Source organism: Electrophorus electricus, chromosome 2, assembly GCF_013358815.1.
Source record: "Electrophorus electricus isolate fEleEle1 chromosome 2, fEleEle1.pri, whole genome shotgun sequence".
NCBI lineage: Eukaryota > Metazoa > Chordata > Actinopteri > Gymnotiformes > Gymnotidae > Electrophorus > Electrophorus electricus.
Window position 1 is genome coordinate 22,782,175 of NC_049536.1, and position 17,809 is coordinate 22,799,983.

Sequence of the window (17,809 nt, forward strand, 5' to 3'; positions counted from 1 at the left end):
GACGCTGTTTACATCTAGCAGTGCAACCTATTGGAAGCGCAGGGCCATAACAACCGCTCAACGCGCCGGCGTGGCAAATTCGCGCCTACGGTTTTTAGTGACTTTGGTGGCAGACCGGCATCCTACACTGCGCTAGCATTTTGTTGGAAATATGGAAATAAATCAAGCGATCACTCACTAAACCATTCATTACAGTTCAATAAATAATGTGTAACAAAATGCATACACTGTTTACTTTACATTCATACTAGGTGTTTGTTTATGTAAGTACAAATTATCATTGCATTACCGTACATTTTAAATCAGTATATTGCAGTGGTGTTGTAAAGTAATAAAACAATCAAAAACGACAGAGCAATATTATATAATTTGCTCTCTCTCTCTCTCTCTCTCTCTCTCTCTCTCTCTCTCTCTCTCTCTCTCTCTCTCTCTCTCTCTCTCTCTCTCTCTGGTGCCTCTGTCTATATTATGCAATATATGAATGAAGGAATAAAACTTGTATATTTGTCTTACATTTCAAAGTTATCTATAAGCACTTATCTAGAAGCAACCATCCAGATTTGTTAGTCTCCCTTTTAAAGATGCTCAATGTCAGAATAGCAGAGATGATGAGTTTCAAGGCCCAGGCAGCAACTCCTGAAACACCATAGTGGTTATCAAGCGAGCTATGTCTTGTAAATACTGTATCTGTTCTTGGATATCAAGGGAACACTGGCATTGTTTTACTCAAAAGTACCTGTCAGTTTTGTGACATGTGATTGTTACTTTAACACTGACCTAGACATCAAATTTGTACTTTTGCCTTGGCTAAACATGACAATCTTATTAACAATGGCTCTGTATTTTGACTTATCAGTAAATGATATGGCATGTGAGCTGCCTGCTTTTCTGAAACAACATGGGTCTTTTAGAAAAGGACTCTTAACCTGTTATTCATACCAAGGGTAGACTAACTATGTTTTATTCATTGCTGAAATATTAGCCATATAGTTGCTGTTAATAATTATCAGAGAAATTACAATGTAATTGTAATTGTAGATGTAGAGAAGGGGAGAGAAATATAAGCAACACTGCAATGGAAATTCTGCTTGTGCTATCCTTTACCTCATTTGTACAGTGCCAAATCTCAGAATAATATGTCTGTTGGAAACAAATAGGTATTATTAAGAGACATTAAAACATACATAATACTGTTGTAGTTAAATAGTACTGTTGTAGCTACAGAGTACTGTTATAGTTCTTTCCTTTTAATCAAATAAACAAACTCACATAAATTTTACTTTTAAAACGAGTGTCATAATTATCTGCAAGAAGGCCATACCATAACATAACCCGTTGTCTATATATTTTATTGAAGCCATGTCGCTGCTCTGACATTTAACCACAACCAGAAGTGGTTCCTGACTTGGTGGTAACGTTTACTCAGGTAGAAGTACTTAAATACATTTTGCACTGATTTGTACTAAGGGGTTTCTTAGCAATTCTAACCAAGTATTTGAGTTTTTTATTCTATTAGTGACTGTCACTGGTTGGTCCCTCCTGGTGATCTGTTTCCATGGTTTCCCTGTCTGGTCTCCTTGTTTCATTTTCTCCGTTCTTGTTCCAGTCCCTGTTTAGGTTTTTCGCTCTTTTATTACTTATTAGTTTGACCCTGACCCTATCGACTCTGATCTGGATTTGCCCTTAATAAATGTCGCTTTCCGCAACGTTTGCGTCCGCCTGGTGTAAGTAATTGTATACTAACTGTGCGCCTGCTTCGCCTGCTTTGACATGGGCAGGTCTATTACTGAGTTACACTGGAACTGTTTTCTACTGACTACTGGTGTTAAGGCAGACTCGAATTACGCGTTCTACTGAATACTGCCATCTTGTGGATCTGATCGGGAGACTCAGGGGCTGGTGTTATACTGTAAGGAAATTAAGTTTGTTAGCTCTGGAGCTTTATTTAAGGTTTTATTTAAAACACATCCACTAGTAAGCAGTGAAGCAAGATGAATGATGTTCGCCATAAACTCATCAACTCTTGATCAGCATTTCTGTATGTGAAAATTAACAGAGCTGGGCATTACAAAATATGTTTTAGATTAGTACTTCTCTCATGTATGTAGAATTAATACTTTAGAGTAAATTGCTGTTGTTGTGGTTATTTGCTACTTATGTTTTTTTTTTTCCCATTTACTCGCCCGATGCATATAACAGGACTGAGCGAATGCCACCAGTGGAGGTTATGCAGCTTCAGAAAACTAGATAGTCTATGAACGGAAGTCTTTGACCTCATTCAAAGAAGCCGTATGTATGATAATGCATCGACTTCAGATAACGAAAACTAGGCTGACACATCCTTTACTGTGTTATGAATAGATCTAATCAACGGTGTAATTTAACGAGGCACACAAAGGTTGTTAACTGGGCACTAATGATAAATTGTTAAATGATTTCGCTTACTGAGACATGTTTGCCGCGGGGAGCTGGGCTATTTCCCTTCCCTTCTAAAACCACATCACCTTTGCGGTCTATACAAATGTAAATGATGACAAAATTGTGATAATGGCTGTTATTTGGCACGATCAACACACTGGCATCATCACGTCCAAGACCCTCCAATTCCTGCAGTGTCTGTGTGACAAGAGTGGCTGAAATCCACAGAACAAAAAAAGAAATCTAGGTCAATGGTGTTGTGCACGGAGAAGATAACTCCCTCCCCTGAAGTCTTTGCTCTACCGCTTTATCTGCATGACTGGATAAACACAAGAAAATGCTGGACCCGTCGTCTCGTTTTAGAGATGGACATGCGATTACTTGTCTGAGCAACACGCGAGACCCTCACCAGTTTACCAGGGGCGTTTAAGCGGACCCTTCCGTTGCAGTGTGATCTGAATCACACGGACTGCAGATACGCCTCCACAGATTACTGAATGGAAGAGGAAACTGAGCGTTACTTGACTAGTTCCTTTGCATAACGCCAGGGCTTTTGTTGCAATAGTCACTGGCCGCCAGGATATTTATTTTTCTTGGTCCTCCGTCTTCAATAATTCATGGTCAGCCTACACAGGCCTCTTTTACAAAAACAACAACAACAACAACAACAACAACAAACAAAACGGCAGGATAGACTGCGAGAAATGAAATTCAAGTGAAATCTGTGGTAATGTGAAGCAAGTGCGGAATGCACGCAATTATTCGTGTCGCTTGGGATTAATGTATTTTAGCTGTGTCTAAGTGGACAGACGATTATTGCAAGAGCCGTCAAACGTTGTTTGTCTCATGAGGATAAAACTGCAATGAGTTTGGTACTTAAATCCCACTCGCTTTATCTCCGCTGGTGCTTAGCAACGCTCCTCAACACAGTACACATGAATACCGAAGTAACCCCAAAGCCAAAACACAATACGCGGGCTAAAATAAATAGGCCTATTTTCTGTATCATCTCACCCAACTCCGTATGACCTGTAGCTGGAGCGCGTAATGTTACATTTAGCCTACACTTAAAATGTAATGGAATATTTGAAGTTCTATATGTGTGAGTTATCATTTTTCAAACGTAGAAAATGTCATAAATGTAAATATGTGAAAAATATAGTCATCGACTCATGAAGATCATATAATATTGCACACAAAGAATATGCAGTTTGAAAGATTTCTGCTGAATCTTGGTCAAGGCATAAATGTTTAAAAATAAATTAGAACAGCCGGCGTGCGTGAGGCGAGACCAAATTTGCTAGGATCTATCCATGGTGCTAAAAGAACCGCGCGAGCATAAGCATAGTTCTCGCCAACAACTCAGCTTGGACAGGGTCTGAACACAGCTCGATGCAATACTCATGCAACTTAATTTATCATCAATATAAGTGAAACATAATGACTGAAAACAGAAAACAGGCCTTGATCACACGACTGAGTCGTAATATAACAACACATGTAACAAAGGTGAGTAGTTACTAAGACTACCCACCTAATACATTCAAAAGGATAACATTGACAACCTACATAAAAAATCGAAAGCAACCTCAAAGTGTAACTGCACTGAGCGACAGAAATCTAGTGCATGCATGCATATTTTCACCGCTGTCATTTTCCTTTAAGATGATGTAAGGTTTAACTCCACAAGATTGGTCTCCCTCCCTGCACCGCTGTGGCGACATCATTTCGCCCCTCTCGGCGCGCGCTGCACTCGGACCATGTTGATAATGATTATCTGACCGAACGAGGGTACAGTCGCGCGCAACTTCCAGGTACAACCTGATTTAAACGCGGAGAATGACTTGTACAAATAGATGCTGTTTAGCTGTACTGCAGATGTGCTCTAAAATACCAGGACACTGCTAGATAACCTGGATAATCTGTTAAGTTTACAAGGAGTAAAAGACACTTTGGAAAGAATTTGAAATGTGTATCATCAGTGAGAATAATTCATTGGAGATTCTTTACCAGTCATATTTGAATAGTTAAGGTAAATTATTCATATGGCTTCTGGGCTGAGCGTTGTATTAATTTTTTTTTTAAAGAATACAACATTAAGTTATTTTTAAAAGAGTTATGCTAAAAGCTACGACATAACTGTGACGTTTGAAAGACTTTGGGGCTTCGGAAATGAGACACATTGCAACTAATATCAGATCATAAACGCCATGCGACAGTGAAGAACAGCGGCAAAGGTTATGTATCGTTCGAACTGCGTGGAATTGTGCTTCATATTTTCAAAATACAGATTACTAAAAACTTTGTGACTTGTACTTGTGCCAGAACCAAAATGGCACTGACTGAAAATTGTAGCATTTATCAGTCCCCAAAGGACTCGGCGCAAACTTCATCCGATGTAATTGAACTCAATGTAGGTGGTCAGGTGTATTACACTCGCCATGCCACCCTTACCGGTATTCCCAACTCGCTGCTCGGAAAAATCTTTTCTTCCAAGAAGGATTCCCCCAAAGACTTGGCCCGAGACATGAGAGGACGCTATTTCATTGATAGGGACGGCTTTTTATTTCGATACGTTTTGGACTATCTCAGAGATAAGCACGTCGTGTTGCCCGATCAGTTTCCGGAGAAAGGGAGGCTGAGAAGGGAAGCGGAATACTTTCAGCTGCCGGAGCTCGTGAAGATTCTGACACCCGACGGGTCCAGACAACGTCTGGATGAAAGCGTTCATAGCGATTTGGACGATGCGTCTCAAGGAAGTGATCAGAGATCGTACCGCTCGGCTTACCTGGATCCGCGCGACAGGAGGTACGGTTTCATTACGGTGGGCTACAAGGGCTGCAGTCCATCTGGAAAGGACGTGCTAATAGACTTTAAAGGCAGAGGACTGTCCAAAATATTCACTTGCGGAAGGATCGGCTTGGTCAAAGAAGTCTTTGGAGACGCTTTAAATGAAAGTCGGGACCCGGACAGACCACCCGAGCGTTACACCTCTAGATTCTACCTCAAGTCTCGACACTTGGAGAGAGCGTTTGATATGCTCGCAGAGAGCGGGTTCCATATCGTAGCATGCAATTCGTCCCTGACATCACCTCTAACACAACAAGGGGACGACAGATTCTGGTGCAGTAACACAGAGTACGTCTTCTACCGTAAGTCTATAGGCAAGCATGTTTTTGTATCATCTGTCCAAACACACTTGAATAGAGAAACAAAAGTCCAAGACAGAGGGATACCACTGACTAGTGCCATAAGTTTTTTAAAGTGCTAAAACCCGTGACCACTAGGAGGCCGGCATATATAATCCTTATTGGATTTGAAGTTTGCCCTGTGCTGTGTACATTTTGCAAAAAATGTCCCCGTTACAAGAACAATAGTTTCTGCAAGGCAACAGTGTGGTTCTAGGATGCACTTAATAACCATCTGCTCTGATGAACTTCACCAGGCTGAGTCATCTGGTAGGTTTCAGTCGTTAAGAAGTTGTTTAGTAATGTGTAGAAATTCTACACAGAATATATTGCAGAAATCAGTCATTCTATAGCACATAGAGATTGGATGCCGTGAGCTGCTGTGGAAATGGCCGATTCAGTGTAATAAACATTTCAAGCATGTCACTTACTTGTCACCCTTTTGTTCTTGTTTACTTTGTTTGTTTTTTTTTTGTTTGTTTTTATTTTCAGAAAATTGTCATTAGTGGCATATGTCAGCTTCATGATGTGCACTGTTCGCACATCATCACCTGCGTTCATTAGTAACTAATCTGGCTTGTCACTGTTTCAGTTGAGAGACGTTGCAGCATATGGCCAATTAAAAAGCACTTTGCTGGTAATTCCAAATGAGCCCCCTTGGTAATCTTAAAGAAACTGAGGATGGCAGAAGTGAGTACTCACACAGGACAGGCGGAGCATTTTGAGACAAAAGGACATATGGCTGGTTAATGATTTCTACTGTGTCATCAGTGTAATTACTGCAGTAAAAGAGGTTTTGGAACCTCTCAAAACCCAACTCAGTGAAGTTATGACAGTGTAAGACTGTCAGAGTGCCTCTCATTAGAACAGCATATGTCCATGTTGCCTCCTGCTGGTGTGCGCGCTCTCCGCCGAGAAAAGCTGGGTCAGACAGAACGGATGCTTTGACAGTTAACTGCACGCATCAGTGGCTTCTGTTGCCACCAAAAGATTAAAAGTGGTTTTTGTGAGGTCTGCAGCCCAGTTGTCAGCTCTGCACCAAAGTCTAACTCTGAGGTTTGGGCCTACAGTACCCATTCGAGTCCTTTTGATAGATGCGTCTTCTTAGTAGGCCGCTTGTAAAACACATGCATGGAGTGGACGTTTTTATTCTGTATTTTATTCATATAATTTAAATTTATGTGCGCTTATTTTGGGGGGGTGGGGGGTGGGGTGTTGACACAAGAACCCGCCTGCCCTCCATCCCCAGCAGTGAATAAAGCAGGTGTGTTTAACTTTCCTTCTACTGTTCCATAGGATCCCTGGACAGTTTATTACTGAGTAGTTTTATGATACATAATTTGTGGTGACATAAGGACTCAGTCTTATGTGGGTGCTTGTTTCACAAAACTGCATGCCAAGCCATCTCTCTCTCTCTCTCTCTCTCTCTCTCTCCCTCTCGCTCTCTCTCACTCTCTCTCTTTCTGTCTCTCTTTCCTCTCCCCCCTCCCTCTCTCTCTCTCTCTCACTCTCTCTCTTTCTGTCTCTCTTTCCTCCCCCCCCTCTCTCTCTCTCTCTCGCTCTTTCTGTCTCTCTTTCCTCTCTCCTCTCTCTCTCTTTCTATCTCTCTCCCCCCCCTCTCTCTCTCTCTCACCCTTCTCCCTTTCTCCCCCCCGCTCTCTCATTGCTGTAGGATGTTCTTGATATGTTCTCTTTTATTTATTCACTTTTGACCAACCACCGAGTTCAGGTTATGTTGCACAATTAATTAAGAGGATGACTTGCTCTTGAAGATTAAATTACAGACAGTTATTTTTTGATGAGGAATGGAATATATTGCATAAGAGTAACAGGGGTCATAAATACGTCTCTCACCTACTCCCACATATCATACAAATAAATAAATAAATAAATAAAGGAATGAATATATAAATAAAATCAGATATGCTTTTTTATTTAATGAAAGTGGCCACTTGGAATATGGATTATTATCAAGTCAGAAGAAAAGTATGTTTTGACATTTATCAAACAAAAGAGCTTCAGCTCCACCTCTGGAACTTCCTGGCTTTCTGTATCAAATTAATGTCAGGACGCATTAATGTCAGGATGCATTAATTAATGGTCTAGAGGTGTTAACTGATCTAACTGATCTGGAGATGTTAACCAAGCTAACTGATCTGGAGGTTTTTACTGATCTACATGATCTGGAGGTGTTAACCGGTCTGGAGCTGTTAACCGATCTAACTGATCTGGAGGTGTTGACTGATCAAACTGATCTGGCGGTGTTAACTGATCTGGAGCTTTTCACTGAGCTACATGATTTGGAGGTGTTAATGTGCCCTTCATCTGACCACTAGTCCAGTAAATTCATTGATCCGTTAGACTGGTTCCTTCCTCCATAGTGCGTGTGAGAATGAGAGTACAGTAAAGTAATCTATGCAAACCTTGGACTATTTATATCACTTTTAAGAGCAAAACTAAATTTAGGTCAGAAATCACTTTTTGGTTAAAGTTATATCTAGGAGGCATTTTTTTCTATCGAGGTTTATATCGTTTGGCGTCACTCCTCACACTGATAAATGAGCTTAACCTGATTTCTTTACTCATTAAGGACTGAAGGCCTGTAGCTAATTACCTTGCGGGTTGCTTGAATGCTCTCTAATTAAAACGCTATCAGATGGTTTCAAATATTACCTTCGCCTTAATGCACGAGAGGCTTTCAAATAATAATCAGTAGCATATTTTGGGTCATAAAGCAGGAATATGGATTAAATGTTATGTTGAATTAAGATAACCGTCGAATCAGCGGGACCATAACGATGCTTAAAACCATTTTATTTACATTAAATTTAATCATATATTTTGATTGTTTCTTGAAACTTTTAAACACCATTTTTTCAGCGAAGACAGTCATTAAGCAGACGCTCTTTAGGACTCCAGCACCGACTCCGGTCCTGCTGTTAGCAAAAACGTGCAACTAGTCGAAATACGGCACACGCCAGGACTGACGGGGAGGAAGACGGATGCGAGGATGGGCGTTAGAGAAACCGCACCCTCTATTTCTTATTCATCTGTTTGGAACATCAGCGCTGCCGGGGTTTTTTATTTATTTTTTATTAATGCCTCTGAACACAGTGCATTTGGAGAGCAGGCCGACAACAGTCGGCCGGAGGAAATCAATTGTGTTGTTGCTGAGCCTGGAGACAGATGGAGTCATCCGGAGACGAGTGGAGTTGTATGGAGACCAATGGCATGATGCAAATAGCATGAGCCGCTGCAGGTTGGCGGGGCTAGCGTCGCAGCAGAGGGCCTGCTATGAGCCGCATCCCACTCTCTTAGCCTGGGAATAGTATCCGCTCTCCAGAAATGCGGGTCTGCCCGCCCTCGGATGAACGACGTGGGTGCCTGCGCCTGCTGCACTAATGTTTTCTTTGCAAGCAGGTTTGGAACGTGCAGAGAGGAGATGCTGAGTGGGCTTACGGCGGTCCAAGGAATCCCCCCCGTTTTCCCGTGCACTCTGAACAGAGGGGGAGTGTTCACAGCTGCAGGCATCTCTGTACTGCAAGCCCATAAGCGAAACACGCTGAGCAGCGCTGTTAAGTTCCTATCCTGGGAAGGACGGTCTTTGGCCCTGGGCCTTCCTACATTCTTTGTGTGGCCCTCCAACCCAGGCTTTATCCTTAGTGCAGGTATCACTTATTTCAGGTTTTTTTTGCCTTACCTGCTGTCCCTGAAGTCCAATTAATGTAGGTTTGGGTTTTTTTGTTTTTTTGCAAGCAAGCAAACTCACATCCTAACATACAAAGATTTGGTACCGATTTAGCTCATTTGGAGCCCCTGCATGAGAAATGTCATTTTAGCGAACGGCTTAACTGCTGATGTGGCACAGTTCTGGGCACAAGGTATGGGTATCTTGTCTACAGACTGTAGAGTGTAGCCTGTGCAGAGTGTAGGTAGCCTTAGGAGGTTAGGAAGCTGGGTGTCTGAGACTGAGCAGAAGAGTCTCACCAGGGTTGTGCATTTTTGAAAAGCTCTAACATAACTTGGCGGGTCCCTCAGTTCATTTCACTGTCTTTACCTTAGTGGTCAGAAGCAGGACTCTAATCCCCCCAGTCCTCCGTGGGGCTTTCTTTCCGGCATTGACAGGTGCTCTGCAGGTTGTCTCCTCGGTCTGGCTGTCCTATTACACTCCATCAGCATTTTGTGAGGGGTCACGACTGCCAGGAGTCGATCCGGACGCGGCAGCCTGTCCGCCTGCTGGACCGCTCCCCCTGCAATGCACAGGGGCCTTCCTCATCATTCAGAAGACGTTTCTGGCACGTCGCCCACGCGGCATCAGTGCAGTGTGTCTGGCAGCAGGGAGGAGAAGGCTTGTCCTTGTCTTTAGCACACCGATGCTTATGAAGCCCAGCCTCCCTGCTCCAGACCCCAGTCATCCCACCTCAAATGAAATCAGCTGGGGTTTTTTATTTTTATACTGCACCGCCTGATTAGAATTGTGATCGACAGGAGGGAGGGTATAATCTGAGTTCTCGTCTCCTGAATTCATACACATTATGCGGGGAGACGGTAGGTGGGGGCACACAATGACAGGGGTCATGGGTCAGGGCAGCTCTCTGCTCATTCTCACTGCACCGAGCTGAATATTGGGTTTCTGTGTCTGTCGTGGCGAGCTATAGGTGATGCGATCCCGCCCTCTCAAAGGACAGAATGGCCTAATTTGCACATAAGATAAAAGATAAAAAAAAAACCCCCATCAAAGTCGAGGACAGGCACAGTGATGGAGGTACAGGGATCCTCACAGGGTGTGGAACTTAACTGGATGTATGCGCGGCAGAGCCGTATCTGCTCATCCACGTCAGCGGCTCTCTTAGGGCACGGTCACACTTGTAGTTCGGTTACCTTGGGCCAGACCAAACAAGAAAACGTTGGCTTGTCACACTTTAGTCCGGGTTTTCTTAACGCTCACCTTCACAATTTTACAATCAAACCAAAATAAGTAAAAAAAAAAAAAAAGTGAAGTGTGACACATGTATGATACAGTCTATGGGTTGTTGTGTATACCTGGTGGTATTTTTACCATCTGGAAAGACAGCAAGGAGTCAAAACAGTGCCAGAAATTCCTCCGCTGCACTCACCAAAGAAGATATGCACTAAAGAGAAGACAGAGAATGTTTCTGATGCCCCCACTGAACTGTAATGGAATCATTTGTTTGTTTTCAGTGTACTCTGTTCTGTCATGGGGCGTTTAGTGATAGATGCTTTCAGTTTGTATTGTGGTCTTACTTTAAAGGAACCACAATTCGTTCAAAAACAGACAGAGACCTAACTCCTCTGGTGGTCTCAGTCCACTTATTTGGTGTGCACCAAAGTTCAAAAGGAAGTGTTCTCTAACGAACCGCACTAACAGAGCAGTCACACCAGGGTTCATTTCAATCAATCCAATTACCAAGTCTGAACACACCCTTAAACAGCACAGCATACAACATCTGACGTATTTTGATAGTGAATACACATTTAGGGTTACATGTAGTACGTGTGTGTGTGTGTGTGTGTGTGCGTGTGTGTGTGTTGACATGATCTGGTGCTCTGCGAGGTATTGGCAGGGTAAAGCATAGCACACAGTGCCAAAACCCATTGGGCAGCATCATCAAAGTCCTTTTCAGCTGCCAGCCCTTAGTGGGACTGAGAACATCCTCCTGACTGCATCATCTGCACCACCCTGCTTCCATGCTTTCCGTGAGAAGACCTGGAGCTGCTGTGCTGTGGGCAAACCACTCTGGGCATGACTTCCTCAAACCGGCACTGCACAACAATTCATAATAACATCGACAGCCTCTCCATTATGTTCCGATGTTTTTTAATCGCAGTTTTATTACTGTTGTTCGTGTTTGTGGAAACTAGATCCTGATTGGTTCTGGGAACAGTTGGGTTGGGTATCAGCAGGCATTCGGGACTTGAAGTATGTTTGGATATCATCTGATTTTCTGATTAATTAGATCTGTCTCTTAAGAATTTGTTTTGGAATATCCCTCATGTTTAAAGTCAGTGCAGTTTGCTTCTAAGCAAGTCCATATGAATATCTGAATATATGTAGTGTAGAATGAAACTGAATATATACAGTGTACAAAGAAAGTGAAGTCATCAGGCCACGATGAAGAGGAACCATTAAAATCGCGAGAATCCCTAACCGCTAGCGTTCCTTGTGTCCATGAACGTGCACTTCACAGCTAATGATTTTAGAGCAGTTCTCGGGTCTTTTGGAAAGCGCTCCCCCGACTAGAGATGCTCGCAGCCAAAAAAGCCGCAGACCAGCTTTGAAGGAGGATCTCTGTTTATGTCGGCGTAAAATTGATGGTCGTTACTGGCAGGGTGTTACTGCAGCAGAGAGATGGAGGCAGAGACCCTAAAGGGAGCTCGCGTGTGTGCAGCCCAGACCAGAGGAACGCATGGCGCCCCAGAATGCCTGCAGGGCTCCAGCAGTTGTGATTGGTGGGCTTGTCAGAATCGGAAGCCTAGATTCACCTAGCAAGAGCAGTGGATATTTGATGATTCCAAACGCTGTTTTTTAGGCTGAGGTAGTCTGAGCTCTCCTGGCTGGGGAATAACAGAATGCCTGTAAAATGATTAAAGCTTTTTCAATCTCAAGAAAAAGGAAAATAGACAGCAACCTTATTACCTGTGCACACTGAAAAATATGGTGCTTGGTGAGATTGGGGTTACGCGTAAAGTAAAAATAACACAAATTAACAAAAAGGTGATCAAAACACAACAGAGATTGTGTAATGCATTATAGGTTTTACCAGTGGCTACTGGGTAAATCAGTTAATTAGAAAAGCATATGGAAATTAATTTTAGAAGTTTCCAAATCTCACTGTCCATATGGAGAATTGGGAATACTGTTCTGTTGATAGTTTGATTATGGAAGCTTATAGGACACAGGCATTCACATACCCAACGGTAACCATACTTATTGCACTAATTTGTAAGACTAAACTATTTTTTACAAAGAGAGGGCATGGCTCAAAGAGAGGGGAGAGATGGGTGGGGCTCAAAAAGAGGGGGAGAGGGGTGGGGCACAAAGAGAGATGGAGAGGGGCGGTGCTCCAAAAGAGGGGGAGGGGTGGGGCTCAAAGAGAGGGGCGGTGCTCAAAGAGAGGGGGGAGGGGTGGGGCTCATAGAGAGGGGGGAGGGGTGGGGCTCAAAGAGAGGGGTGGGGCTCAAAGAGAGGGGGGAGGGGTGGGGCTCAAAGAGAGGAGGAGCGGGGCGGGGCTGAAAGAGTGGCAGGGCTCTTTAGTCATGGCAGTCGAAATGCAGGACTAAGATTTAAATCAGTCTGAAGTGTTCAGGGGCAGGATGCATTGCAGGGAGACGCAGAGAGAGAGAGAGAGAGAGAGGGAGAGAGAGAGAGAGCGAGGGAGAGGGAGACAGAGTGGATGAGAACAAATGCTCCTTTCACCACGATGGTCTGTCTGAGCCTGGTGCCAAATGCATCTTGCCATCCCTTTGAGTGATTCTCCTGAATGCTCGTATAGTAACTGAGTTAGCTCCTGAGACCAGCCTTCATCCTAATGGCCCTGCAATAGAATCTGTTTGGCTGTATGTTACAGAGAGAGAGAGAGAGAAACTTAGCACAATGCAGTCAATGCCTGGCCTGATAGTGCAGCTACATAATTGCCTTCATGTATGCACTCCAAAAGCACGCATCCTGTTTGCTAAACACTAAATTATACTGTACACTGTATTTGCTGAATAAAGCCATTTTAGGTAATGCACATATTTGTTGACAGCGTCAGTGTCAGATTATTATCTTTCTCTATAACCAAGGACAATGTAAACTGGGTATTTAATATGTAATATGTAAATGTAAACAAAGTTACACAATGCCTTAAAGTATGACACAATATTTATAACACGAGACAGAATGGTGAGCCAAAACACACAGCATGTCAGCTAACGCTGCACTGGCTCTCGCTGGGTCCTAGTGATGTCATGGCCATTCGGCACGAAGAGTGTGAAGGAATACTGACTGACTTGGCCCTGCTCTCTGGATGAGGGGGATGATGGGAGAGAGGTCTTCTTGGTCTGTCAGTTAGAGCAGTATGTTAGTTGGTATTTGCAGAATTGGACATCTAGTGTTTTTTTCCCCTCAAGGACGTTTGGCCGGGCTAGGTCCTGGTGTCCTGGCCTATGGCAGTCACTGTGCTCTGGCTGTAGTTATCAGGTGGGAGCTAACACTAGGGAAAAAATTTTTTAAATCTGGCAAAGCACAAACTGACTTTATTATGTGGGTTAGCGGTATGTGAATGCTTCTGAAAAACTGCACTCGCTTCCACCTGGGACGGATGTCTCACTTCCCAGAGTTGAAAAGCTCCTGAGTGCATCATTTGCTTCCCTGAATGTCTGAATGTTTTATGATCCTGAGATTGGGAACTGGGGGTGGGGCTGGGAATTGGGCTAGGGGAGGGGCTGGGGCTGGGGGGGGTTTGGGTGTCCTAACTAGACCATCTCTCCTTCTGGGCCACACCAGGCGCTTGGAAAAAGTATGCCCAACCCTTTCCTGCATTAGAGACGTGTGCTCATGCACTCATCTGCGAAAGTGAAATAGTTCAGCGCACATCCACACATGCAGCTGGTGGGGGGTGGGGGTGGGGGGGCTGTTGGTTCTGGGGGCGGGGCTGAGAGGTAGTGAATGTAGGCTGATCTAATTTCTGTGGAGGGAAATTACTTCATAGCTTCCTGTGCACTCATGGATTAGCCATTAGAAAGCTGGTATGGTTTTGTCTGCCTGCCAAGGGCTTTCGCCCCGCCAGCCTTCATCTCATTACTACATTCAACACCAAGAGGGAACTGCCCCAGGAAGCACTTTTCATTATTAATTGGTGCAGATAGACCTCTTCCAGGTCGTACTGTCAAATCATTGCTCTATGAATAGCGTTCCTGTAATACACTGTAATATTCCTGTAAGACATGGTTAAATGGAATTATTGGTGATGTTGTTGTCTCTGTGTAAGCCAAATTTGCTTGATCTCGGTTTATTAAAAGTTCAGGTAGGGCAAGTGAAAGAGCATCTAAATCAGGCATTCGTCGAGGCCGCAGTGTGTAACAGTACACAGAATCGAGTGAGAGATGAGAGGAAGAGAGAGATATGATGACCCCAGAGGAAGCTCTATCTGATTTAGTGTATTGAGCTTCTGGCCAGTAGGTAAGACTGTTGTGCGTGTTTGTGTGTATGTGTGTTTTAAACACAGTGGTAAGTCATGGTGGTTGTAATAAAGGCAGAGCACACATGCGCATGCACACACACACACACATACTAAAAAAGCACACACAATAACAAATGCGTGCACGTGCACGTGCACACACACACACACACACACACACACACACACACACACACACACACACACACACACACACACACACACACACATATATACTCACAAAGGCTGCTCAAATATGGCCTTCATTATTATGTTGGGATGCCTCTATTTTTAGCAGTAGTAGTGCTTGTATTTGCTTGCATTGAGCCCCATGCCTGATGAGGGGGGGTGTGGGTCAGTTCAGTATGCTAAGGTCAACTGAAAGTCATTTGAAAATGTCATGTCCGGTTGCGCTAGCATGAGGACGGTCAAAAAAAATGTCGTTAAACAAAGATTGGAGATTGATGTATAGGTGTGAGCGAGCATATCTCATATCTTTGCTCATTCCAAGCTGCCTGCAGCAGTGCTCACAAACTAGCAAATAAACTGTGTTTCTCCTTCCAGGTTTCAGTACTGACACTTTGTTCTGGCAGTTTCTCCGTTCGGGGTATTTTTGGACTCTGACCTATTTGTGATAGCTAAGGATACAGTGAGTAGACAACTACAGTACTTTGGGAAGCCACTCTGCATAAGAGCATCTGCAAAAATAACATAAATGCAGATGTAAATGTATTTCACGCTCAGTTCTCTGATGGAGGCAAGAGGCTAAGATCACTCTGACTGAAGTTAAGTTCCTAAACACAAAATAAGTCAATCCCATTAGAGTTCAAACTGCAGTCTACATGTGGATTCTTTGCAGTGTAATGACACCTGTAAGGTCAAATGGGCAGTGAAACCTTTGGCTTTGAAGTCTCCCACCATATCTGTGGCCATGTGTCCATGTCGTCTGTTGAGTCTACAAGGCTTCTTTCTTAATAATACATTTTTGAGTGGGAAAACATAAACAGTAAGAACATTGATTACCTGAGGTGAGAAAGACATTTGTAAACTTTTCATGTAGCAGCTTTATTCATCTGAACTTGGTGACCTTTGCTATCACATTGCAGGCAATTTTTTCCTTAGATTCTTCAGCAATGTTACACTATAAAGCTGCAGCTGGCACGCTTCACATGATGACTTGTAATTATTTTTCTGTATGAATTTATATGCAGAATATAAATATTTTATGGTTTTGGACCTGGTGGCAGAGAGATCTGGTAGACGTTCCTCATAATTCCTTTGAGCTTTCGTGGGTGTATGTGTGTGTGTGTGTGTGTGTGTGTGTGGGGGTGGGTGGCTGTTTTCCAGGTGGTCCGTCCTCCTGGTCGTCCTCCCACTGTGAGTGCTGCTGCAAGAGTCAGAAGAGCGAACGCGATGGTGGTGAGAGCTGCACCTCCTTCAACGAGCTCTCCAGCTCCTGCTCCGAGACCCAGTCAGAAGCCAGCTCGCCCCAGGAGACGGTCATCGCTCGCCCCGCGTCCAAGCAGCCCCGGGTCCAGACCCTGGACCGGCATGCGAAGAAGGCCCCTGGGCAGCCCCTGCAGCACACGGAGATAACTCGGCGGAGGACGGCACTGCTGCGCGCCCGCACCTCAGGCCCCCGCGATGGAAAGAGGAAAGCGCCCAAGGAGAAGCTGACCCCGGAGCAGGAGCTACAGAAATGCATCCAGGACTTCCGACGGATTAAGATCCCCGAGCGCTTCCCGGACAGGAAGAGCACGTGGCAGTCCGAACTACTGAGGAAGTATCGCCTTTGAAAGCAAGAGGCATTAAAGTGGCCGCGGGAACAAAAAGCTACTTAGCGGCACTTAGGATGGCGCTCGGATTCATGCTGCGCTTGGGTTCAGTCTGCTGGTCTAATCTTCAGGAGAGATGGTTAACGTGCCGTGAACGATGCAGTTAACCTTGACTCGACTCCTGCCGTGCACTGTTCAGTTCTGTTGCAAAAGCATGGTTACTCCAACACAGACATTGAACTGCAAATCAATTTCACAGTGTCTAAACAAACTAGTCCTTTTAGGAACCCCATAGAATGGTTTAGACATGCACTGAAGAAGCAGCCATCATTTGCTATCTGCACACGCAGAGCGCCGCGTGACCCAGACAAATATGGCTAGCATCTCAAACAGAGAATTTATGTGTGAATGTGGAGAAACAAATTTATCCGGTGTTGTGATCGGGTGTACGGATTGTGTTAACGCAGTTCTCCTCCCTTTTCACTGATTTTGCAAAGTAAAAATGTACCCTGGCATTTAATTTAGTTCCATGCCGTAGCAAAGCAGCAATGCATGTTTAACCACTGCAGTGAGCTTCAGTATTAGAGAAATGCCTCTTATCGATTAGACACAGTTAATTTGTGGTATACGTCCTGCATAATTCACCCACATTTAGCAGAAGGCATCAAACCAAGCTGATGTACATCTGAGAAGACAAAGCAGCTCTGCTTATGGTTGCTAGACTCTTTCTGTTTGTTGCTGTGAGCCTTTTTGTCTGGACCGTTATTTGTAGTGCATATTTGAATTGGTTTTACCTCTGGGTATATGACAAATCCCTTTATTGTGAATGTGCAATGATTCATTAAATGAACTGAGTTTAAAATGTAACTCACCCATTTGACTCCCTGCATTACGATAATATTGCGAGGTGCCATAGAGGAATCTTTCACAGCGTAACTGGAATAGACCTAGAAATGGGAATATAGCTGCTGGTTATGAGCCCGGCTAGCTTCACTTGTTTGTGTCAAATGAACAAGCGCAGTCTCAGCAGATTGGACTGCTTTCTCACTTTTCCAAACAATGCACGATTCTAATTCCCCTTCCAGATTTCTATAGATTATCAGCTTTGCTGGATCCAGAACAAAACCGAGAGAGCAATCTGCTCTCTCTCTCTGCGCGTCATGTCTGTTCGGCTGATTACAGCACCGTCGTGCAGCTTTTTAAAGCCTTCCAGTGTTTTTTTTTTCTTTTCTCCATTTTTTTTCTC

General features: G+C 43.9%; 1 protein-coding gene across 1 annotated transcript; it reads left to right on the top strand.

Moving 5' to 3' along the window:
* The first annotated feature begins 4,471 nt into the window (after positions 1-4,471).
* On the top strand, positions 4,472-17,434 carry kctd16a (potassium channel tetramerization domain containing 16a). The gene is made up of 2 exons (XM_027007174.2): positions 4,472-5,570; positions 16,136-17,434. The coding sequence occupies exons 1-2, from the start codon at positions 4,751-4,753 to the stop codon at positions 16,582-16,584; spliced, it is 1,269 nt and encodes a 422-aa protein (XP_026862975.2). The 5' UTR covers positions 4,472-4,750; the 3' UTR covers positions 16,585-17,434.
* Positions 17,435-17,809: the final 375 nt, after the last annotated feature.

Excerpts from the sequence above, each read along its gene's own strand:
- kctd16a (XM_027007174.2), top strand. The coding sequence starts at position 4,751 with ATGGCACTGACTGAAAATTGTAGCATTTATCAGTCCCCAAAGGACTCG. Across the intron at positions 5,571-16,135 it reads CACAGAGTACGTCTTCTACC|GTGGTCCGTCCTCCTGGTCG; the intron begins GTAAGTCTATAG and ends GCTGTTTTCCAG.